Here is a 26078-nt window from a genome sequence, read left to right as displayed (position 1 = left end):
TTCACCATTCAGAAATGCATTCTTCACATCCAATTGATAAAGGGGCCAATCAAAGTGAGCAGCTAAAGAGAGAAAAACCCTCACAGATGTCATCTTGGCAACAGGTGCAAAAGTCTCTAAATCATCAATCCCATATGTCTGTGTATAGCCTTTTGCAACCAGCCTGGCCTTGTACCTTTCAATGGTGCCATCAGCTCGGTATTTGATAGTAAAGACCCACTTGCAACCAACAGGATCCTTCCCTTCAGGCAAATCCACCACTTCCCATGTGTCATTCTTGTGTAGGGCATCAATTTCAGATCTCATAGCATCCCTCCATTCTGGAATCTTAAGAGCTTCTGACACAGACCTGGGAATAGGATGAGAAGCAACAGAAGAGAGATAGGCAAAGTATGAAGGTGAAAGCAAACTGTAAGAAAGGTGCTTGGAAATGCAGTGTGCAGTGCACTTCCGTTTTCCTTTTCTAACAGCAATGGGAATATCAAGGTCAGGGAAGGATGAATCCAAAAGTGTTGAAACAGTACCTGTTGTCTCTTTTGTGACTAGAAGTGTATGAGGCTCATGTGTTGTAGGAGAAACAACCTGCACATTTCTAGATCTTTGCCTTTGATACACCTAGGGATTAAGGATAGGACGAGGAGGTAGAGTACTGGGACAAGGAGAATGGAACGACTGATCCACCCTTTATACATTTGAAGGAGAGGCAGACACATCAAGAGACTCAATAGGGACAAGAAGAGGAAGAGCAAACACCTGTGACAAATCCTCCCCCTGTGGACAATGTCCTTTTGGAGAGGAACCATAAAAGGGGGAAAGCTCATCAAAGGTGACATCCATTGAGACATACCGATTGCCAGACTTTGGATCAAAACAACAATAACCCTTCTGTGTGGGGGAATAACCAAGGAAGATACACTTTGAGCTTTGGGTTCAAATTTATGCCTTTGGACACTTGGAACATGTACGTAACAGGTGCAGCCAAAGACACAAATAGGAACAGGAAAAAGGTCCTTGTCCGGATGAAGAAGAGTGAAGGGAGACTTAAACCCCAAAACCCTGGATGGCATGCGGTTTATAAGGTAGGTAGCAGTAAGAACAACAACACCCCAAAACCTGGTAGGAACATGTGAGGCAAATAAGATACTTCTTGCAACTTCAACAATATGCCTGTTTTTCCTCTCAGCAACCCCATTCTGTTCTGGGGTCCTAGCACATGAGCTTTGATGAATACCCCCCATGTCAGAAAGATAGCAGGATAGGTTTTTCTCAAAGTATTCTTTTGCATTGTCCGATCTGAAGATTTTAATCCTGTTATCAAATTGGGTTAGAACAAATTCATGGAATTGTTTTACAAGTCTTGGAACTTCATCACGAGATTTCATCAGGAATATCCAAGTGAACCGAGAAAAGTCATCAATAAACAGGATAAAATATTTGTAGCCACCCATGGAGGGTAAGTGGTAAGGTCCCCACACATCATAATGCACAATATTAAAAGGAACAAAAGATCTTTTATTGCTCAAAGGATAATTGTTTCTACAATGCTTTGACAATTCACAAGACTCACAATGAAGACTGGACAAACTAATTCCCTTAAACAATTCAGGGAATAGATGACTCAAGGCAGAAAAAGACAGACGACCAAAACGACAATGACACAACATAATCTGACTAACAGACTCTGAAGAGATAGATTCGAGAGCAACATTCCCAAGATGATCAGTGCATTGTCCCGGAATATCAAGCAGGTATATTCCATTCGCCTCATGGCCACTCCCAATCACCTTCTGAGACTCCAGATCCTGAAAAACACAGTAGGAAGGAAAAAATGTTACACAACAGTTTAGTGACTTGGTTAAACTACTCAGACAACAAATTTGTATTTAGTTTAGGTACATGGAGGGCAGAAGGTAGGAACAAGGAATCCGTAGCCTTGATGGTTCCCTTACCAGAGATAGGGGCAAGTGAACCATCAGCTAAAGTGATTTTATCCCGTCCAAGAAGTAAGTCATATGAAACAAACAAGGTAGACAGATTGGTCATATGGTCAGAAGCACCTGAGTCAATAATCCAAGGGATCTTGAGATTACCTGAAGTGGTAGCATGATTGGCAGAAACCCTTATACCTGAATGAGCAAATGCTGAAGCAGTAGAATTTCCTGAAGGGTTGGAAGGAGAGGTCACATCACTCAGCTGACTGATCGTCTTCCCAAACTTTTCATATTCTGCTCTCATGGCTGCCAACTGTGCAGAAGCAAACATCTCTTCACTATCTGGCCCGGCAGCTACATTTGCACTTCCTGATGTTTTACTATCATGTTTTTTCTGAAACCGAATGGGAACAAGATTAGGATGTAATTTCCAGCACGTCTTTGGTGTGCTTCGGCTTCTTGCAGTACTCACATATAACTTCTTTATTTCCTGTTCCACTAGAAGTTCCAGCATTCCCTTTAGGTTTAATCCCCATATTGGCAAAGTGATCATTAATATCAGCCCCTTGAACCTGGATAGCCCTTCTGCTCTCTTCACTACTCATCAATGCATAAGCTTGTGACAAAGAGACACACTCCTTGGAAAGAATATTCTATTTTGTGATATCATATTCTGAGTTTAGTCCAGTTAAGAACTCAAAAACCCTGTTCCTTTCAACCAATTTTCTGTAGGTCTCTGCATCATTGGTGGTGTCCCAAGTTACAACTTCTATTAGGTCAATCTCTTGCCATAGGGACTTCAGGGTTGAGAAATATACAACAAGAGGTTTCTCTCCTTGCCTTAAATTCTTTACATTACTTCTCAATTTATATATAGCAAGTAGGTCTCTGCAACACTGTCCCAAATTTCTTTTGCTGAATTCATCCATAGGTAGTGTTGACTGATTTATGGCTGCATTGAGTTCACAAGCCACCTAATGACAGTGTAATTTTCTTGCATCCACTTCTCGTAGGATGGATCATCTTCTGGGGGAGCCTTCTTACTCCCGGAAATGAACCCCCACTTTCCTCTACTACATACATGAATCTTTACTGATTGTGACCATGCCAGATAATTTAGTTCCATCTAGTTTAACTGTGGTCACAGTCAATAAGGAATCACTTGGAATCCCCTGAACCAGTCCATATTCAGCACCACTTTTGTTTTCAAACTCTGAGTAGTACATCATGTAAAACACTCCAAATATGATTTCAGATGACTTCTACAAGTATACTGAATAAGGACAAGCAATAACAGAGTTCAGCCGACCACAAGAAGGCAATACACTGAGTTCAGCCTTCAAGAAGTAAACAGAAACTTCTAAGCACTCAGCCGAAGTACCTTTTCAAATCTGGACTTCAAAGTAAATACCACTTGGTATTGCTGAAATAGCCCTTTTTACAAACACAGTGTGGGCAATAGAGACAACCCCACTGTCAAAAAGAAAAAAAAGGCCTCAAAAACAATTCGTACAGCCCCCCAAAAATAGCCAAGTATAAGTAACAATCCACAGCCTTGTTAGAAGGATGTTTCGGCAGTTTTGACAGTCCAATAAGGAGTGAAAAACAGCCCAGAAATTTCTGGGTTAAACCAGATTCAATGGCAGCCGAAGGTAGTACAGAACAACCAAAGTTTTTCGAACACTTCAATAGTCCAAACACATTCGAAAGCAATACAGAACAACCAAAAGAAAACTGAACCCAGAAATCTGAGCACAACTTATAGTTTCGAGCTTCAAACAGAACCGAGTTGTTCCCCTTCCCCTTTTCTTTTCTCTGATTCTTCCTGGCCACCGAACCACTTCTCCAAGAGATTCGAGTCTTGGGCACTTCCAATGACCTCCAAGAATCAGGCAACACGAGTTAAGCTTCTAGCCCTAGGATATTGAAGTTCAGGTATGCTCTGATACCATGAAGAAAACTGAAGAGAGGAGAGTTGAGAGTTCGGCAATGAGAGTCTGAGAAGAGGGTTTCGAGCATACTCTCTCTCAGCACCCTAACACTGTTTTATTTAGATACATTTGAATAATTACAAGGAGGCCCTTAGTTGGGCAAGAATTTACAAAGAACTTAATATTGATAGGATGGGCCCAGAATAAGGCCCATTATAGAAAAGATACATAAATAACAATAAAGAATAAACAACCTATGGGCCATTTGGCCCATCTTCTCTACAGAAACAATGTCAGGTAGATAATTCCGTGTTCAACCATGACTCAAAAGATGGGAAAATCTTGCTAGTGGTGTATGTGGACGATATTGTCATAACTGAGAGTGACAGTAATGGGATTGATAGGTTGAAGAACTTCCTACAGGATCACTTCAACACAAAAGATCTGGGTAAGCTAAAGTACTTCCTGGGAATAGAAGTTGCAAGGTCAAGACATGGAATTAACTTATGTCAAAGGAAATATATCCTTGACCTACTTGAAGAAACATGGTTGTTAGGTGTCAAACCAGCCGAGACACCTATGGAACCAAATGCTAAGTTGAGTGTTGATGCAAGTGAAGAGTTTGATGATCCTGGAAGGTACAGGAGGTTGGTGGGAAAATTGAACTATCTGACTATCACGGCCAGATATATCATTTGTTTTAAGTATGGTGAGTCAGTTTTTGCAACATCCTAAGATTCCTCATTGGGAAGCAGTTCTAAGAATTTTTAGGTATCTAAAGGGTGCTCCAGGTCGTGGTCTGCTATACAAAAGTGGAGGAACTCTTGAGATAGAAGGGTATACAGATGCTAATTGAGCTGGTTCTATGTCAGACAAGAGATCAACTACAGGATATTGCACCTTCCTTGGTGGCAATCTGGTAACTTGGAAGAGCAAGAAACAAACAGTGGTGGCAAAGAGCAGTGTAGAAGCTGAGTATAGAGCTATGGCTCATACTACATGTGAACTAGTATGGTTGAAGATTTTGTTACAAGAGATGGGGTTCTCAGTTGACAGACCCATGAGGTTATATTGTGATAATCAAACTGCTACACACATCTCTTTTAATCCAGTATTCCATGAGAGAACAAAGCATATTGAAGTCGATTGCCACTTTGCAAGAGAAAAATTGATTAGTGGAGTCATAACTACATCTCATGTGAGCTCAGGAAACCAGTGAGCAGATCTCTTTACAAAGGGGCTGTCTCGGGGCAGAGTAGATTACATATGTGACAAGCTGGGACTATATGACATATACTCTCCAGCTTGAGGGGGAGTGTTAGAGTCAACAGTACAGGGGTATTTTGGTCTTTTGGTTTATCTAGTTACAAGTGAAAGGTCTGTTTTATTCAAGTTTAAGTTATGTGTCCCATCACTTGTAAGGGACAATACTGTCTTTTTGTAACTCAACTTATTCAGTATAAATACAAAGTGGGTCAGCTAGAGAGTGTGACTTTTTCCTCCACTGGTCGAACCCTTCTTCTTCTTCTTCTTCTTCTTCTTCTTCTAACCTAGAACTGAATATGATTATTTACAAATTACTGATAAAAATTTAAGAGAAAACAAACATAAATTGATTAAAACTGTGAAGGAGATCAACACATGTAAGACAAAAGCAGCACAGACAACCTTTCTTTTGATAACCCAATTCAAACTACTATAGCATATTAAGACAAAAAAAGAATGGCAAAAGCCGCAAACCAATTGATATTGACAGAAACCTGTTGCAACAGATTTTGATCACCCAACCAAATCTCAAGTAGATTATCAGTATCGCCGAGTATCCAACAAAATCTAGCCAGACAAGCAGCAGTATCTCCTCTTTCCAGGTGTTCAATGCATTGAAATAAGACTATAGAGTTATGAGTTTTAAGTTTACAAATACTCACCAAAGAGTCAACACCTTCTTTATTCTCAACTGATTTGTACAGTGACGTTGGTAGTGGAACTGAGGATGTCAACTCTTTCAAACCATCCTGCTGTTGAGCTAGACGTTTGGTGATTGACATCCCAATATCACAAATTGCATGTGAATTCTGTGATTTTCAATGACCATGTCATACAATTACTCAGAAGCTAGAAGTAAGATTGGGTGAAAACTTTTGTTTAACCAACACAAGGATATATTAAGGGAAACAAACTTCCTACCTTAGACTTCACCATATCAACTATATCCTCTGAGGATTTTATGCTGTGAAAAATGGAGATGATTGTAGAAACAGTCTCCTTTTCTTTGCTGGTATTAGCATCTGATTTTCCACTTTTGTCTTCATGTACCAGTGTAGAAAGAAATAAATACAGCTGCCTAGAAAATACAGACAAAAGATATAATCAAAATATGATGTCTTCAGTATCTTTTGTTATCTATTCATGCATATGACCTGGGGATATCATCTCAAGCCACATTTCCAAGATAGATGTATTCATAATGAGTTTCATTCTGCTAAATCAAACAATCGACCAATGAAATCTTATAATTTTGGATCAGGTATATGAAGCCCATTTCATCATGCTCTGCAATCAATCATAATGTTCCTAGAATCTCGACCACAGAAGCACATGAAGTCATGAAGCCATTACTATTAATTTGTAACTTTGAATATAGTTTTTTTAATGTTCTCAGAAGTATGAATTATTAGATAACCTTTGTCGCCACAAAAAATCAATGATTTTTCTCAAATAAATCTTATGTCACTTGCAATGAAGACAAGTTGTGTTTCTGGAAGCTGAGTAAGCGACATCTTGTTAGGGAAAATACTTCAAGAAAATGCATGCGATTGATAAACAGAAAAGTAATGTTATTTTCAAAATAATAAATCCATGCATTCGATAACAACCATATCTTATTCAACGACATCAACAAAAAGAAGATAAATGTAGATAGCAGCCATACCGGTATATTGGTTCAAATGCTTTAACATCGGTGCATTCATCAATATTAGGAAATGAAGGGTGATGTGCAAGAACATGGACCAGGTATGGGAGTATGCATTCTGGATAAGCCAAAAGTGGATTTGAGTCACATTGCATAGAAAGTTGTCGTGCCCTTGCTTGGTGACACATCTGAATAACTTCATCTAGGTTATGCTTGTCCTGTCAAAAGGAATAAGGATAAGGAACTCAAGTAAAAAGAACCAGCAAAGACTCTTCTGCATTCCACCAAGATGGAATAAATGGCATACTAGTTTATAGTAAAATAGAAGAAATACTATGAATAATTTCAAATACATTATAACTAATCAGAATATTAACCTCTTTTGAGTCTGGCTCCTGATATCCAGTTAAATTTAATAAGAAGGCACAAGCGTACTTTGCATCAAGAAGCCGATCCTTTATATATTGATGTACCTTCCCATGGAAAAGTTTCTTAACTTGAGGGTAGATAGCCTGTGAATCAATGAAAGCAACTAACATATGAAGGTAATAACCAAAGATAAACAAGAACCACCTTAATAGATGACACTCTAGAATACAATTTGGATTGGAGAAGATTTAACCTCTGATGTTGTCAATGTTAAATGAAACACATTGATGGGTATTTTGTGATCCCAATGCCTTGACAAACGAAGAACTGCTTTTGCTGAAGCAAGCTTCAAATGGGCCTTATCAACAGGACTGCCAGATAACCACAGACAACCAAAGAACAAAATAAAAGCAAACAGAAATCACATGAGATGATCAGATATACTCTTGCACAACAAGCAAACAATAAGTCAGAGGAACCTTGGTTTCTTCTTCTAGAAAATAAGACCAATGCATAAACATTAAGAGTACCTTGATTCTATGTCTTCTGAAATCTCCCCAAAAGTAAGAAAATTTTTAAGGATTCCCAAGAGGTTTTCAATCCCAAGACGCAAATGAGCATCTTTAACAGGCAAGTAGCTTTTCACCAATGTTTTAATACCAAAAATCTGAAGATCACCAAGAGATTTTAAATCCTCATGTGAAGGAATTTGTCATGATAATGCATGGAGAAAAGCAAAGAGCAAAAATTGACAGGAATATGTAAATACCCTAAAAGAAAATCACTAGAATTTATCATTATATGCCACTGATGAGTCATGGGTGCTGGAACAAAATACAGATCTAGCCATCATGACTAACCTTCAAAGAGCAAAGTTCACTTCTATCATCCCAACAGGCTTGATTGCTTTTCTCTGCTTTCTGGAACAGAAAAGAGAAACAATTCAGATAGAGCTAAAGATCATTTTTCCAATAAATACTATATAGCATGCATATGCCTCATTAATTGTGGAACATACATTACTGCACTCAAAAATTTTGTTTCTTATAAACTCTATGATCTCACTCTCTCTAGTTTCAAAAACCGGCATTGCAGTCTGAGCTATACAACCCAGAGATTGTAGGATGGCAGGAAGATGTGTTTTCTCCTCTAACATATCAACAAGCCTCTGCAGATGCAGTAAGATGCATCAGGTCATCCAAATCTAAATATGATCACAAGAAATAGCATATTTCAAAGTTGAACTGAACTACTATAAACGAGAAGAAAAATATGAGAAATCAAACCTTGTATAGAACAGAGAGTGATTTGAGCCCATCATCTTTTGTTATTGCTGCCAGGGCATGTACAGCATATTTAGCCTGTACTCGGTTACCCTCCAAACATAATCTCTCTAATATAAGATCTACAGAACTGCATTTGGATAACCATGACAAAAAAGGCATATTTTGGTTAAAAAATAATTAATAAATAAATAGAATATCAGCAACTACAATTCAACAATTCAAGGTTCACACCTAGAAGTCATTGCTAATTGTTGCCGGATGGTTCCACCAGCCCTTGCCAGAACATGCAAAACACCTTCTTTAACTATTTCATTGTCCTCTTTAAGAAGATTCACCAGTTCTTCTTCAACCCCACTTAATAGCAATGGAGAAAAACGGGCAATAATCTGAAATTTGTCATCAAAAGGCTAAGAAAAGGTATTTGCAAATATGGAGACATGCCTTACAAGACTAAGCTATATCAAGACTGCAATAACATTGAGAATTAGATAGTTATCAAAAAAATTAACATTGAGAACTAGACTAGTGCAAGATTCTTTCATCTCATAACAATAGTAAGCCATAGAGTATTATGCAGGTCCAGGTTTGTTTACACAAAAAAAAACATATATATGTAGGATCTACACATAACTTTTATTCATGATAGTGAAAAGCATAAACAGTTCAATGCATTGCTGCTATCTACAAAAAGGACCACTGATGGCACATCTCCCACAAAATCTCAGTATGAAGGATGAACTACAGGCATCATCTTGGTATCCACCAATCAGCAGTCCTCTGCAGCAAACTCTCCACTTTGTGGCACCCATTGCCAGCAAATCACACCACAGATTGATAGAAAGGAATTCTTTCAACAAGCCAGGAACCGCCTATCATACAAACAGTTCAGTGCATTCCTAGCCAACATCAAGGAGCTGAATGCTCAAAAGCAATCTTGGGAGGAGACCTTCAGGAAAGCAGAAGAGATATTTGGTTCATATAACAAGAATATTCAATTATCAATTTTCCAGAGAAGTTTCATGATTATAGGTTTTTTTAACAGGTAAAGTAATGATTGTATTAATATCAAATTGAAATTACATCAAGGCCCCATGGCAAAACACTTGTATACTTCTATACACAATTTTTCTTTTTGAGAAAAATTAACTGAACTTCTATACACAATTTGTTAGCAGGATATTAACAAAAAAAAATTAAAAAGAAAAAAAGTGCCCTGTCAAAAGATCTGCTGTATTCCAAACTTTAAATTCCCTATCTACTGATAGCCAAGAACATATCTTTCCTTTGATTCCCCCAGCACCCCTTGCTCATCTGCATAGAGGTTCTGAAATATCCTGTCGTTCATCTCCCACTAAACACACCAAAAACAGCCAGTGGAATAAAGCTCCAGACAATTCTTCAATGGTTCCCAGTGAAGAAAAGGAAGTTGATTAAGGTAACACTCTTAGGTGAACTAAAGAATGTTGGTTAAAGTTAGTGTTGAACTATGAAGTTTTAACTACATGTAATTTCCTATTAATTGTTACCCAGATTCCGTGGTGTGTGAACATGCAATAAAGATTAACTGGCAGCTATGCTGATCCTCAAGTCTTTGTTCTAACTGCCATTGTGTACAAATAGAGTGAAGCGAGGATGAGGCATTGTTATACTAATCTTGAGTTGTTTTAGTTGATTGGAGAGCATCAGCATGATTGATCTGATGACTCCATTTGCTTGTGGGGTATGCTTTGTTGTAAATAATTGCTTAGTTTCATATGTCCCCAAAGCCTATTTAAATTCACTTTGATGGTCAGAGACAATTTGTTTACCAATTTACAGTCATGAATTCACTTACCCTTGTAAGGAAAATTTTATAGTGTATCAAAAAGTAAATAAATAATGAAAAACATGAACTTAAAAGTATGGAGCATATTCTCAGACCAAGAATTAAGTCCAGTTTCTTCCCCCTTCAGTTAGAGGAAGAGTGAAACCTTTAATTTTCAGCTTGTTTCAGGATCCTTTTTCCCCTGCTAGTGTAGCTTTCTTAGCTTATTTCCCTTCAGCCCATTTTCTTTAATTAATGAAGTTTTTTGTTACCAATAATACACAGCCACATATACACACACAAAATGACATAGCAGATCAAATAACTGCAAAAATCTTCAAATGCCTCAGCATGCGAGCTCATTTCAGGTTCTAGCAAAAGCTGCATGTTGAAGAAAACCTCATACATGGGACACTCAAGCTGATATGAGCTATTATTTGACCTAGTATGAGATCCACTTTACAGATTGAATCATTGGGCAGGAGCTAAGAACTGGCCAGTTTTGATGGATTTAGCCTAGCTGACCTTCAACTGGTCTCAAGGGCAAGTGCCATGGAATAGTTTCTAAAATGAGCTCTTTCAAGATTATCAAAAAAAAAAAAAGATCATGCAATAGGTCAAAAGCATACAAAGGTCCAGATAGACGAAAAAGGACAACCAAAAAGATACTAAATAAGCCAGAAAAAAAGGGAAAAAACATGCAACTTGGGATAATGGAAGTCATTGGCCTTCAAGTAATTCAAAGTCAAACAGTGATCACAGGACATGTTAGAATAGCAAACATAAGGAGCACCCCTTAAGACCTTCAAATTTAATGAAAGACATTCACAGAAAAAGAGAAAAAATAACAAAAAACTAAGAAGCATTCACATGATTTTTTAAATGAAATGAAATATAAACTGTGCAAGAGAACATCACTATTTGTGTCAACTGGGTTAACAGATCAGCCAATGAATTGATCGATGCTATGGCTAAGCAAGGGTTCAAGCAGAGGGCAATTGTTCTAGGGACCAGTATGAATTCATGATGTAACAGCAACTGTTATATTTTTCTATATACAAGAGGGAAGGTAACCGCTAACTATCCTTATCAGGGATACCTGACACCTTGTACAGATTTCATTATCCTATTCTTTGATAAAGTACAGTAGAAAATTATGCAAGATGACAGATTTCAACCCATGAATGTTCAAAGACACAAAGTAACAATGAGACTACCTTAAAGGTTAAAAAACATAGGTTGCAATATTACAAGTATCAAATGAATGAGAAAGATGTGTTTTTACCACTAATAGATTCATGCACGACTGAATAAATTGTGTATTTTCTGCTGATTTTTGTTCAGAACTCTCCAAAAGTATTTCTTTTACATACTCCTTGTTGAAGAGTAGATAAGAGCATTTCATTGAGAGTGTCCTCAAAAAATCATAAAGTCGGTGTTTTTCACCAAGTATCCTAAGCAATTCATCCTGCAAATATGAAGGAAAACATAAGCCCCTAAATCTTCAAATAGGAAACCATGCCAACAACCATATTATTTTTTGTTTAAGTATCCATACCAGAATAATAGTTTTCATGTTATTATACAAGAAAGAACTTTCAAATGTTATTTCTTGCTTTTATCACAATAATCCATATATAAAGAAAATACCCTAGATGTCCAAGCCTGCTCAAATGTAGTATTGGGATCAAGTAGATTTGACAAAATTTTCCAAATATTAGCATCCTTAAGTTGATCAAGAATCTGGAAACTCTCCTCTGCCTTCGAAGGATCAGGAAAGCAGTGGGACATGATACGACAGCAAACAAAAATCTTCTTTAGCAGCTCAGGGGCATTATTATCCTGCATTTAAAAAGATTGAATTTAATAGAACCTTACAGAATACAGAAATATTAGCAGTTCAATTTTAAAGATTTGGAAACCTGATGCATCTGCCGGAAAGAAATATATTTCAACATTTCTTGCTGTAACCTGCAATGAAAGGAGAAAATCCCTGAATTTCTGTGCAAATCCTATAAGCAGAAGGAAGTTAACAGAAAAAGGGTTCCATGAAATCAGAGCAAAATGCATGATACCAAAAGAAACATTGTAAACAAACCTCTGCCTCTGCTCCAGTATCTTCTCAAGTGCCTTTACCTCTACTTTGTCAAACCCTGGGAAGATTTTAACCCAATGTTTCACCTTGTCCTTAATTGAGAATTCAGTGGGGAACAAGGATTCACATAGAACAACCTCAATTGTCTCTGATCTGTAGAGAATTTACAGCACATGTTTTATAGTTAACAACAGAAAAATAGTTTGGAAACTTCAAAAAAAACTACTTTGCAACAAGAAGAAGAAAAAGACCCTATAAAGGAAGAAAAAGGCCAGTTGGCAATGGACAAGACCCAACAAACAAGTGCCACCTCACCAAAACATAAAATACAAGCCAGCCCTCGTAATTGGAAATATTTTAATGTTTCTTCAATCTTGGTTTCCCTCTCCTCAAGGATCCATCAAGCTGAACTTTGGTTGCTGCTCAATGGGAATCCCAGGACCACCGGGCATTAGATGTAAGTTCAGGAGATGCAAGGGAGAGGTCCTTCAGGTTCAATTGGGACCAGTAGGGAGAGTTGATTATATTTGAGAAGAAATATTCTCTGCTGAGAGGTTCAAGGTTGACATATGCCCTTAGTTACTCTAACAGTGGAAATTGCAGGAGATTCCCAGCTGGTGATGGTGGAATGTTGAAGGATGGTGAGCCCTTTAGCAGCCAGGGGGAACATCTCATTCGATTGGATCAGACAACCAATGATTTAACTGACTTGCATTGTATCGGGGCTCATCCCTTCCGAACTGGTTTGTTTTCAGCTTTATATGGGGTGTAAGGGAGACCATTTCAAGTCAGCCGTGGGGGGGGGGGGGTTGCACTTGATTTGTTCTTACCCGTTGTACCTTTTTTCATTAATTAATTAATAACTTCTCGTTGATCATGTGAGATCGAAAAACAGCATAAAAAGAGTCAACTTCAACCTCAACGTGTCTGCCAGAGACAGTGAGTGGACTCCTCCAAGAAAGTCAATGGTCTATCTATTCCCACCACTTTCGTACACATTGCCCAATATGAACTCCCGAAGTCCCAAGTACATCCACCTTTACAATAGTTAAGGTTACAAGAGCTACCATATCAATTAAATGAGTTTAAAAATCTCGTTATAGGCTTTCTTTGAAATTCTCAACGGATTTTACTCTATATCAAGAATGTATTTTCTTTGTCATTTGGAACCACTTAAGAATTCTCTGGATTGAAAGAAACAGGAGGCCTTTTGAAAATCAATATAGTACAGAAGAAAAATTGTTGAAAGGTTTATGGGGTAGATTGTATTCTTGGGTAGGAACGCACAAAAGTTTCAGGGGCAGGCCGTATAATTCTTTTTTTGATTTTAGCTCTTTTTGTACCCCATGAACACAAGATAGGAAATGTACAGAAAGGTTATAGGCCCTGCACAGTGCCTTGTTGTGCAGGGGGTTGCAATCTTTTTTTATTAATATAATAATTTACCTTTTTCTCTCAAAAAAAAATAATTCCCTGATAATTAGTTTGACACATTGGTTAGATGACCATATTTTTTAAGTTTAACTGATGTTTATTTGCATAATACATATAATTCAATCAACATATCCATGAATACAAAGTACAGAAACAGATTATATATTTTGTTTGCACATAATTCAACAGATGCATCCAAACAGCTTCTAAAAGATGCAGAAATCCATTCAATACATTGCATTTCAGATCATGAGTCATTAGGGCCAATTCCACTTCCATAATTGATCCAAAGATATTTCTACAGAAACATTGATAATTAAAATGACCTTTCCCAATTCCCATATCTTCTTATGCTATTTCAAGTTAGTGAAATTTCAAATTTCTAGTTTTTGAAGTCCAGTTACTCAGATTTGTAAGGTTACACCTCAAATCCTCTAGATTCTTGGAGAAAAAATTCTTTTTTTATTCTGGAGAAAAACTCTTTGTATAATCCCTGATAGTGTGGGGAATATGGTTTGTCTTTGGATTTTCTTGCATGAAGAATGTTAGAGGATGTTTTGATATATTTGCAACTTTGGGTTTATATCCAGGATGTTATTGTAACCTCTGGTTATATTGGGGGCTTTTCTGTAATTCCAATTATTTGTATGTGGCTTGTCCAGTAAGCCAGTGCGGTATAGTCTTATTCAGGCCGCTGTCTTCCTCTGGTTATATAATCTATATTTTCAAACATAATGGCTTGATCATCCTCTCCTGTGGACATGGGCCTTCTAGCTGAATCACATAAATCTTAGGTGCCCTTGATTTGCCATTTCTGTTTTCTGTCATAGTTTTATGTGATTATCAGTTTTGGCTTCTACTTGCATATACATTAGCTAACACAACTTTACTGTCCAGCCCAGATAAACAAAAATCACTGAATCAGCTCAATTAAAAACTGCCTTTGAAAAGAACAGTAGAATATACAGTTTCCCCAGATTAATGCCCAAATAGATGTTCTCACCTGAAATCTTTGTCAAAGAAGCATCTAAGTATCTTCCCAGGGATCCAGTCAAAATCATCTGAGCTAACTGAACCAGAAGATTTCAAGCAACAAATTCTGTATATTTCAGCTAGCCTCTCCATGGTATATCTTTTAACAAGTAGCTGAAATTTTTGAAACAGAGACTGTCAGAAATAGAAATTCATTGAGAAGTTGGATAGCCAAATGAAGTGAAGAGAGATAGAGAGATCAGTACAGATTTATCTCGAAGACGCTCTGCAACAAGTTTTATGGTTTCAATAGGAATGGATTTCAAGGTATGACAAGCCACGTCACAGAGTGCAGCAACAACTTCTTTCCGAACATTTTCATCATAGTCTAACAGACGATCACAGAGGGCATCTGGAAAATCGCACATCAAGCTCAAACTCAATGACATAAACAGTTTACTATACTGAAATGCTTAACAAAAATATATGTAATAACATAACTAGCCATCATCCATACCAATAATTTGAGGAGCTTCATCTCTGAAGGGATTTGAAAGCAAACAGCTCCTTACATGCCCAATGACAGACATTCGAACCTCCACTACTCTATCAGTCAACCTCTTCAAGAATTCAGAGAATATTGGGTGAAATGCTTCACAGATGGCATAATCTGGTAGAGCAAACAGGTCTCCAAGTAACCTCACTGCTTTCAGACGAGTATTTGATTGATCTGTCTGTATAAGGCGGAGCTTCAGAAGTTAAAATCTATTCATTTAACCTTTAAAACCATGAATAGGACATCTAAGATTGTATTTTCCTAATTTTGAAGAAATATAGCACATTATAAATTAGCATGATTTCAACCTACAGAAAAAAGGAAATGAGACAAAGAAGAAGACTGAAATTCTAAGTAAAAAAAAAAGAAGTGCTTTAAGTAAATATATTAGGCTACATTTTAACTAAAACACAATTTAGGGGCAGAAGTGCTATCAAAATGCATTCTGTCACGAAACCCAAGGATTTTACACTTCCCCCCACCCCCACCCCCCACCAAAAAAAAAGGATGTTCATAATCATTCAAATTGTGGAAAAGACACCTAAGATCCACAAGCTTCTGGATTTTGCACAACACAAATTTTGGAACCAAGGCTCCATTTGAGAAGAGTACAAAGACAAAAATGGTCAGTACAAGGCAAATCTGCCTGGTTCATAAAACTGCAAAGTTGGCTTGTTTTGGATTGATAATTTTGTACTTCTGCCAAATGATTTTTAGTTGTGATAGGTACAAACATGAAACGTGAGACTGGAACCCACCTTTTTATATTGACCAACTTTGAGTGCAAAAGTTTGCATCCATACACTTTTTTTATGTAAACTTTGCTTTCATTTTGAATGCAAACATGTCTTGGAATCTGTGTTTGCTGTCAATCTCAAGACAAATGTATTCTTACCAAACACCAGCAAATCTGAACCTGCATATGATATATGCACTGAACCAGCATTTGCACTCTCCCCAAATGGAGCCCAAAGAGCAGAATTTGAAAGCTGAATTGCCCCCTTGAATACTGCTCCTAATTCCTCTTCCCCCCGGCCCAAAGGCAGCCTTATAAAACAAGGATGCAACCTCCAATAAATGAGATAAACCACTCAGAAACAACTATGTATGGCATAATCTTCTAAAAACATAGTCAGAGATATAATAGTTAATAGAAAACATTCAAATTTGAAGTAGAAACTATGCATAAAAGGCCCAGGGGTGATTGCTAGGGGTGCTAAGCACATTTTTATAACATTCTTTTTATTTATTTAAACATTAATAAATTTTAATTTTTACCAATAAAAAAACTACACATGGAAGGTATAGCTAATTAGTAAATGAGTGGCTACCAATAGTTCTCCCGTAATGTATGGGATGATTCCAGAGAGGATCTGAGGAGCACATCGATAAAGATCATAGATAACTTCATGATAATCAAGTTGACTGTTCAGAGAACTCTTATCCCCTGACATTGATGATATAAGGAACTGCTTTATGCCAGGTTCAAGTTTTCCTGCACAATGTTCTATAACATTCATAGCGAGCCTCCGTGCAGCCATAGAAACATCCTAGTGGCACAAATTTCAAAAAATCAACTCTGTAAAAACAGAAGTTGCAGGAAAGTAGAGTCTTAAACATGACAATAATAGAACATTAATGACTAAACACATGGGCATTTTCAGCAGAGAGAGAGCAGGGACTTACACTTCTTCCTCGGCCTAAAACAGATAATACAATAAGTAACACGTTCTCCTGAACATCCTCACTCTCTTCTATGAGAAGTACCATAATTGTCTGCATTGATGTAAGGACATTTTCTGGGTGATCATCACTGCACATATGGAAAAAAAATCAATAAAAACATTGAAGATATCCCCTGATGATCATTGCATTCACTAAAAAGTAAGAACCACCAGAAATAACTTCCCCAATATCCAAAACACAAAAACACAAAATAGTTTTACATCCAACAAGTGGCAGTCTAGTCTCTAGGGACTTCCCACTCTAAGAATCCATCTGACTTTTTTTTTTTTGAAATAAATTAACTGATTTCATTAAAAGAAAAAGGGGTACACAAGAAGGTGTACAATTACAAAACAGGGGCCAGACCCCTGAGAATTACACAGGTGGAATTTTATCACAATACAAGGTCTCCAGAATGACACCTAATTTTGCCAATCCACCTGCAATGGCATTTAACCCCCTTGGAATCCAGTACAGAGAAACATTCATAGGAGCCAATAGGTCCCTTGCCTCTGTTAAGAAGTCACTAAGTCTCCATGGTCCAGCCTCCTGTTGTCCTAACCATTTTATGGTATTTGCTGAGAATCCATCTGATTGCATTGACAGAACCACTCTCATGGTTAAAGAAGATAACTTAAGTTGCTTTGCAATGTGAGTTCCTGTGAGGTCTCTCACCTAAGCTCCCATAGAGCTAGCATCACCAATGGGTCCAATACAAGACCCAAAAATTTGCTTCCAACTGGCCTCAAAAAGACTCTCTATTCCAGTTGGCTCAAGGTTCCTGATCAAGCTACTATCGAATTGGAGTTTAGTGCGTCTTTCAACAGGAGGTGGGCAAACAGCTCTAGGAGTGGATTCACTAGGAGAGGACTAGAATATCAGGAAGACTTCAAACAACATCCTGCCATTGGCCTTGGGATATTTTTTTTCTTTTTCACTAGAATTTTACCGTGCCAGCATGCCAACCCATTACTTGTAGATAGAGAACTTAGTCCAAACCTAGGATAACTAACCTTCATCGGCAATTGAACACTGTTATGCCCATCCAAAAAAAACAACTATTGCTTAATATTGTCTATCTCTTTTTCATTCATAAAAAATGAGAAAATAAAACAAATATCCATTTGTTCCTTGTGTCTAATAACAGAGATTTACATTAACTTGTATGCCAAGAAAAACAGGACACTTAGAAAATTAAGGTGGATTAAGTGACTGTCAGCATTTAGCTTTGAAAAAAGGGCAAGAGAATTGATGAAAGTTAAAAATATGATATCAATAGAAACAATTTTTTTCTACATTCATGAAAATTGCAAACCATTATAGAAAAAATCAAAAAGACAAGATACTTGATGCAAACTTAAGGTGCCTTACATCATCATCCAAGACTTGTCCCAACAATATGGGATTAAATACAAGAATCCTGTTTCGCCATTCCAGTTCAAAGCCATATCCATCATTAAATCATGAGCGTTTAAATCAATTCTTACTACTTCCACCCAAGTCCTTTTCGGTCTGCCCCTAGCTCTTCTATCCCCTTCAACTTGTAACAGAACACTTCTTTTAACAGGTACTTTAGACGGTCTTCTACACACATGACCAAACCTTCTCAGTCTACTTCCTTTTTTCATTTTATCACCTATTGGAGCTTCTCCCAGGTTCCTGCATATGACTTCATTTCTGATCCTGCCCTTTTCTAGTTTTACCACTCTTCTATCTGCTCACCTTACAACTGTTTTATAGAATTTTTCCTCTTGACTGAAGTGGTATTCGCCTATCACATAAGACTCCAGATGCACCCCTCCATTCTGCCCATCTTTCTCTACTTCTATGAGTGGCAACCTCCTCAATCGCACCTTTGTTATAAATTATTGAACTAAGCTAATGGAAGAGGTCACATTGAGTTATCTTTTAGCCTTCAATCCTAAGGTCACATTGAGTTTTCATTAAGAAAACTCCAAACTACCCCAAAAATGAAACAATTGGATCACAATATAATTCCCAGCACTGGTCATTCCATTACAACCTTTCTCTGACAGCACCCAACATGGCTAAGCATCAGCCAAACTATTGGCACACCTAGGCACCCAATTCAATGAGCTGTACAAATTGCTACCTACCTTAAGTTACTATCTCACTAAAGGGCTAACACCCCAAGGGAATTCACCACCAGCCTTCCTCCAAGAGATAAGTTTGACAGTCTCCCTCTACCTCCGGTTCAGTCCAACCTATCAAAAGCAACCAATTTCAAACCTTGAATCAAACCCAACAGTTCTGCTTGTAAGGAGTTGCTATAACTAATAGGGCCTTAGGAACTGAGAAGAATAGTACTATTATTATTAAATTAGCATTTCATATATTATGTTTCAATCCTACTTATTTTAAAACCCCTTTTTTCTAATGTAATTGTCAATAAATCTAATTTTGCATTTAGTCCTTTGTTATGTCATCAGTTAATAGTTAATACTATCTCATCAGCAAACATCAACCAATGTGAGACCTCCTCTTGAAAATGTTTGGTCAATTCATCTATGACTAGTGCAAAGAAAAATAAAAAAGACAAAGACACTTGATGAAATCATCTATGAAATCAATAGAAACAAATCTTTTCTATATTCATAAAAATTGCAAACCATTATAGAAAAACCAAAATAACAAAAGAGACAGAATGCAAAATTAAGATGCCCCAAATACATTTGTAAAATAACCAGCATCAGAAATGATGAGGGTCAGATTGTAGCTCTATTTTCTGGTCCTATAGGGTGGGGAGATTCAGTAAATGCAGAACTCCAAGCTGTGTTACAAGGAGCAGAAATTGCAAAAGAGTTGGCAGTGGAGCATTTAATGATTGAAGCTGACTCCAAATTGGTTATTGGATGGCTAAAAGAACCAGAGATGGCAGCCTGGCCGTACAGGGGGGCTTTGAGAAGACTTAAGTGGCTAACATCAAATATTTCAGTTCAATGGGAAAGAAGATCGACAAATGGGCTAGCAGACTTCCTAGCTAAACAAGGAGTACATAGGAATCAGCTCTTTTGGACTCAATTGTAAGCTTTATGATGTAGTTTGGAGGCTGCACCTTGCGCCTCTTTGTGGGGAATTGTATGATGTACACTTAGTTCTTTAGTTGATAAAATTATCATTATCTATCAAAAAAAAAGAGCACCAGCATCATGCGATGTAAGCATACTGGCTCTCAAATGAAAAGGACAAAGTTGAGAACAGGGATACTTTTTGCTAATACATTATACATGGAGCTAGGGGTATTTGACTTTTGCCTTTTTATCAAAAACTTATTTACCAGTAATGAGTTCTGGTGCAAGCAGTTCTCATTCATAAAATTGCCATTTAAAGAATTGAACATACCTGGCTACAGCAAAAAATGTACTGAACATTTCATTCACTAGATCGTCACATTCGAGATCCAACATCACAACACAAGACCTATACCTTGCAAGAGTCTCCAATATAACAACTCTCCTTCCAAATGATGGACCATTGATATCACCTAATCCACTAAAAGTACCTACAATCAAGTGGAAAATGTCCTGCAAAAGACAATCTAGCCCAATTAGGTGAAAGTGAATTAACAAAACCAAAGAATGGTTCAAAACATGGCAGTAAGCCCATAGAACAACAACATAATCCCAGTTACAAGAATCAAACTTTTACCCTTAGAACATCATCACTATAAGGAGCTTCAGGTGCAGAAATTCGGATTATCTCACAAATGCAGGTTGCCACAAGAAGTTTGACATCCCTGTCTTGATGCTTCAGCAGTTCTGGCTTGACTAGTGTATTAAGACATGGTTGCATTGACTCCAACATTGATGATGATGGAGACTGATCCAACTCAGATAGAAAACTTGCAGCTTGCTGCACATTCAAATCAAGATTAAGTCACCTCAAAACGGATAACTGAGAAAACAGACTCTCCAAAAAGAAAGGCATCATTTAACTTCTAAACAAGGAGATAGTAAATATCAAATTGCGGATGCTTGCCAAAATACCAAAAAAAAAAAAGGCTTACGGTGGCATAGCAAGGAATTTTTTCCAGCAGAGGTCATGCAATAATTTATCAATGTATCAAAAATAATTTCATGCATTAAATGATTTAACTTAAAGTAAAAAAAAAATAATTTAAAATCTTCAAAATGCCAAATATAAGGAAAAAAATTCAATACATCAATCACACTACTTCAACAAAAAATGATAAATGTCATTTTACAATTTCCTCCAATGAATGTATATCTTAAATAAGACCTATATAGAAGTATAAAAGAAACCCATAAGGTATAATTCCAAAAGGGAAAATTGAAAGCATACAGAATTAATAAGTGAGCAACACAATTATGAGTAAGAAAATTAGAGAACCTGTATCTTTTTTTTTTTTTGATCAGTAACAGCAAAATTTATTAATGATATGAAACTATGTGAAACTTTAGGCTCCGTTTGTTTGCGATACAAACACCAAACCGGGGTATTTATGTACTCCGGTTCGTGTTTGCGAGCGTTTGTTTGATGCGTAAAAAAGTAATGATTATCAGAGCAAAAACGCATTTTCTGGCACTTTTGTACTCTGAAAAGAGAGCAATACTGTACCTATTTTTGGATACAATTTTGTGCTCTCTTAATAATTAACTATTTTACCAAAGTTAAGGCATTAAAGCATATGATATTTGGAGCATTTAATGATGGGCCCACACTTTTGCACCGATTTCAAACAAACAAGATGAATGCAAAAGCGGTTTAAAATGTGAACCGTGTTTGCATTCATGAACCGAAAAATGGGTAAATATGTAGTGTACATATTTGCGTTTGCATTGCAACCAAACGCAGCCTTAGGTACAAAAGGGGGAGGTAAAATGTCTTAACTCCCCACCAACAGAATACAATGGAAAAAAGTCAAAAGTTAGCCCAAAAGAAAAATTCCTTATTCACCCCTTGCTTGGCTAACCCATCAGCAAATGAATTAGCAATCCTCTTCACCCGGCTGTAATGCAACACAATATCCCTACTCAGCCATTTGAATTTTTTCTTCTCATTGTTATAACTCCACAAGCCATTGTCTTCTTCCTTTAGCCACCTAATCGCTACCTCCGAGTCACCTTCAAGGACCAAACATCTAATATTCAACTCCCTTACTCTTTGGATACCTTCTAAGGCTGCAAGAACCTCAGCCCTAAGAGAGTCTCCTTCTCCAATTGGGCCTGAAAACCTGGCAATGTTAACCCCATCCTCATTCCTAAACACTCCCCCAATCCCAGAAGGCCCTGGGTTCCTTAAGCAGCTACCATCAAAATTCAGTTTTATGAACCCAGAGGGAGGAGGGGACCAAGAAGGACTATGAGTCCTCTTACATAGGGCAGAGGAAGCTATCTCTTTCCAATTTCTTACCAAATCAGCCACAGAATACACTGAGAACAGCTCCATAGTTTTCAGTCAATGGACTACCCTTAACAGAATTAGATCTAATAAGTTTTTCAGGGTTCTTTCCTTGTTTGAAAATATTCGTAAATTTTTTCTTCCCATAGTGACCAACACACTGCTGCCCTGATGCTTCTCCACATAATCTTCCCTCTCTTCTTCGGCCATCTGAAAAAAGAAGAAGAGAACAAGCTTTGGGCGCTCCCAGGGGGAATCCAAATACACCCAAAGAGGGAAAAAACCCACTCCCATACTGTTTTAGCAACCGAACAAGTAACCATAAGGTGGTAACCAGTTTCCCCATCAGCTTTACAAAGAGTACACCTATTAGGAAGTAAACAAGAATTGGGTCTCTTTTTCTGAAGTAGGTCATTTGTGTTAATTTTTTCCAGGAAAGTTTCCCAACAAAAGCTACCAACCCACGGGGGAATGGGCCTACTCCAAATTAGTGTGGTAACTAAGTTCTTGATTTTAACTTCATAACAAGTCTTGCATCAAAAAGTAAGAAACTTACATTGGAAACTCATGTGCATAAGATATATAATTGAATTAAAAAGAGAGAGGGGGAAATTTTGATGTTAAGTGGATTTTCAAGTATCTCAAGGGCACTTCTAAACTATAATAATATTTTGGTGTTAGTAAACTTGTGTTAAAAGGATCCATAGATGCAGATTGGAAATTTTGACTCTAGGAAGTCCACATTGAGATACTTGGTTACTTTTGCAGGTGGTGCAGTGTTATGACAGTTCAAATTACAAAAATGTGTGGCCCTATCTACTACTAAGGCTGAGTATTGATATTGCTACCAATGAGTTGCGGATGAAGAAGTTTTTTGAAGAACTAGACTTGAAGCAAGACAGGTAGTTCACTGTGACAATCAAAGCACCATCCACTCAAGCAAAAATCCCAGTTTCCACTCCAACTCCCAGCATATAAATGTGAGATATCATCAGATCAGGGATATTCTTGAAGAAAAGGTGTTGCTCTTGAGAACATTTGTACCGACAAGAATGGATCCAACAAGAAGACAAAATGTCTACCCCTTATTGAGCTGTACATAAGTGTGGCTGGTTTAGGCTTAATAGAGCCTTCCTCATGAATTGGGAGGAAATTTGTTGGGTTTTCCCTCCTCAATCCTCATAAAGAGGTGGGACCCACTCATGTGATGGTTCTTTCCTTGCCCATCATGTGAAGGACTAGACAAAGTAAAAAAGTGTGGTCACTTATGGTAAAGAAAGAGACAAAAAGAAAGATAAGGTCTTTTGTCTATACAAGAAGACATCATTATGTTGGGTTTGTGAGCATCCATGAACAACTTATATTGTTTTTTGATAATAAAAAACAATTTATATTGTTTCTTTTCCATCATTTCTTGGTGTGATTTCTCCATTTTCTCTTGTAACCCACTTGTTAGTGAGGTTATTGATGCTATCCAAGAGAGCTCATCACTCTTGATGTGTATGCTTCTAATTGTTACTAAAAAGATTATTATACCCCATTATTCTTGTTGATAGTGGAAGATAGTTGGGCATCAGTCTTTATAGCTTTCACCCTAACATTGAGGGGTTTTCCATATAAACCTTGGTGTTCCTATGATTGCTTTCTTTGTGTTTTTTATTTGTCTCTACTACTTTGTGATTGTTATTTCCTTGGTGTTGAATCTCTTTTATTTGCACAAGGAAGACAAGGAGGTTTATTTCCCCAACACCCGCTCTACATTCATGCTCCCCAAGACCCCAACACTCTTGTTACTATAATACCTTAAAAATATAAAAAAGGTTGCAACCTATCTGTCAAAACTCAAAACCCCTCAAGCATAGTGAAGATTGTTGCTGTTCCATTCATTCCTTGACCTCAACTTCAACTGACTTTAACCACCATTGTCTCTTTCCAGCGAGGAAAAACACCGTGGAACTGCCAACCTAGAACTAGATTGGCCAGAAAAGACAAAGGTATGCTAAACGAAGGACATCTTCCGTCCAAGGCTTAACTTTCTCAGTACAGCTCCATCAGTTAATGCCACTAGGAGTTGAACAGAAAGAGTAAAATGTCCAAAACGCTACCTTTTTATAGTTAAGACTGTGTATTTCGACTATGCCCTAGTCCAATCTAAATTTCCCGAAATTACATCAAAACCTCGAATTTTTGCACTTGAGTGAACAAAATTAAAAACAAAGATAGAAGAATAACCTGGAACAAAGAACTGGTCGAAGCAACACGACACTAAAAAGCCATGAATATGCAAGAAGGAAAAAGAAAACAGAGGAATACACGGGCACATAACCACAAATGCGAAGGTTTGGGAAGAATTTAACAAGGAACACAAAGAATCAAGCGACTGAAAATTACAACAAAGGCTTGCCTTTAAAAGCTTGACAAGAGCATCTTTCGAAGCCGAAGGGTTTTCGAGCTTCGATCCAACCTCTCTCAGCTGCTGTTGAAGCTTTTGCGCCATTTCCGTCAGCGAGAAAGGAGCTCGAAACCAATTCGAGATCTCACACTAGGAGACCATCTAATCGGTACAGAGACGAGCCGAACCGGAGGGTTTTTTTCGAGGTTTTGAAAAGAAGCGAAAAATGAAGTGGAGAACGGGAGATGAGATGAGGTGAAAATGAAATTAAAAGAAACGTCTTCTACTTCCACGACTTTTATCTGAAATCCTGATTTCTATGACGAAACCATTACACGGATTTTAGAAAGAGAACATACATACATAATTTTACAGGGGTTTAGTTCGTCTTGTTGTCCGTACTCGGACAGCTCGACACTTAACAAGTTTCAAACCTTCCAATTTACCCTCATTGGTTGCTCCAAATTACAAGGGGCACCGCACGTGACAGGTTGATCGGCGTTTGAAGTTTGAAGTTTGAACCCACTTGACTTGACCATTCGTATGCAGTCAGCTCAGCTCTTATAATCAATTCCAATCATGTGGCTAACATACGAGGTCAGACGTGGGGTGGGGAGGACTACATCCGAAACCGAACTCCAACTACACCAACACCGCCCGCTCGACGCTCGTTTGTGATTTGTCTCACGTTAACAGACAGATTAGTATTACGGCCACCACTCACGTCGGATTGTGCATGTTATCGAGATCTCACGAGATGGACGACAAATTTTTGAACTCGCCGTTATTATTTTTCCAATTAGGGATCTAAGGATCACGACATGTGGCCGTGTTCCACGTTGTCAGTCTGAAGCTTACCAACGTTAGCTAAGCTAGGGGATACGGTTATGAGACAAATGTCAGACCGATTAATCTGGAAGTTGCATGCCGAACTCAGCTAATTCACCGAGTACCTGCTCTTATTAGTCGTGGAATTCTGTACTCTAGCCTCTAGTGCCCGCACTACAAATTATAAATAAAAAAATTAAAAATTGTATTAAAAAATATAAATCTATAATATAAATAAAAATGAGAATGAAATGTAAAATTTTTTTTGGACTAAAATTATCTTTTTCTTATTTGTTTGAGAAAGGATATAAAAATCATTTTATTATAATTTTTATGGTTACTAAAATACCCATAATTGTGCATTTAGTCAATATCTAATGATAAAGGTTGAAAATGCAACTTTAATTATTATTTCCCACATCATTTAATCCCCTCTCATTAAGTCATAATTAAATTATT

General features: G+C 37.4%; 1 protein-coding gene across 2 annotated transcripts in view; it reads right to left on the bottom strand.

Moving 5' to 3' along the window:
• LOC104587885 (sister chromatid cohesion protein PDS5 homolog A-like) overlaps nt 1–25191 on the bottom strand; it is a 45659-nt gene extending 20468 nt beyond the window's left edge. For both annotated transcript variants that reach the window (XM_010245642.3, XM_010245643.3), the window contains exons 1-22: nt 24804–25191; nt 20687–20890; nt 20381–20562; nt 16979–17105; nt 16624–16842; nt 15254–15470; nt 15003–15148; nt 14768–14910; nt 12334–12483; nt 12158–12206; nt 11886–12077; nt 11521–11703; nt 8663–8817; nt 8432–8558; nt 8164–8313; nt 8006–8065; nt 7676–7812; nt 7399–7516; nt 7154–7288; nt 6795–6994; nt 6050–6206; nt 5791–5937 (exon numbers count right to left, since the gene is read on the bottom strand). In XM_010245642.3, coding sequence (XP_010243944.1) covers nt 5791–5937; nt 6050–6206; nt 6795–6994; nt 7154–7288; nt 7399–7516; nt 7676–7812; nt 8006–8065; nt 8164–8313; nt 8432–8558; nt 8663–8817; nt 11521–11703; nt 11886–12077; nt 12158–12206; nt 12334–12483; nt 14768–14910; nt 15003–15148; nt 15254–15470; nt 16624–16842; nt 16979–17105; nt 20381–20562; nt 20687–20890; nt 24804–24896 — 3291 coding nt within the window. In that variant the 5' untranslated portion in view covers nt 24897–25191. The remainder of the gene's footprint in view (nt 1–5790; nt 5938–6049; nt 6207–6794; nt 6995–7153; nt 7289–7398; nt 7517–7675; nt 7813–8005; nt 8066–8163; nt 8314–8431; nt 8559–8662; nt 8818–11520; nt 11704–11885; nt 12078–12157; nt 12207–12333; nt 12484–14767; nt 14911–15002; nt 15149–15253; nt 15471–16623; nt 16843–16978; nt 17106–20380; nt 20563–20686; nt 20891–24803) is intronic.
• Nucleotides 25192–26078: the final 887 nt, after the last annotated feature.

This window comes from Nelumbo nucifera, chromosome 1 (assembly GCF_055504915.1).
Source record: "Nelumbo nucifera cultivar China Antique chromosome 1, China Antique-T2T, whole genome shotgun sequence".
NCBI classification, from domain to species: domain Eukaryota; kingdom Viridiplantae; phylum Streptophyta; class Magnoliopsida; order Proteales; family Nelumbonaceae; genus Nelumbo; species Nelumbo nucifera.
This window is presented reverse-complemented; position numbering and strand designations above follow the sequence as displayed.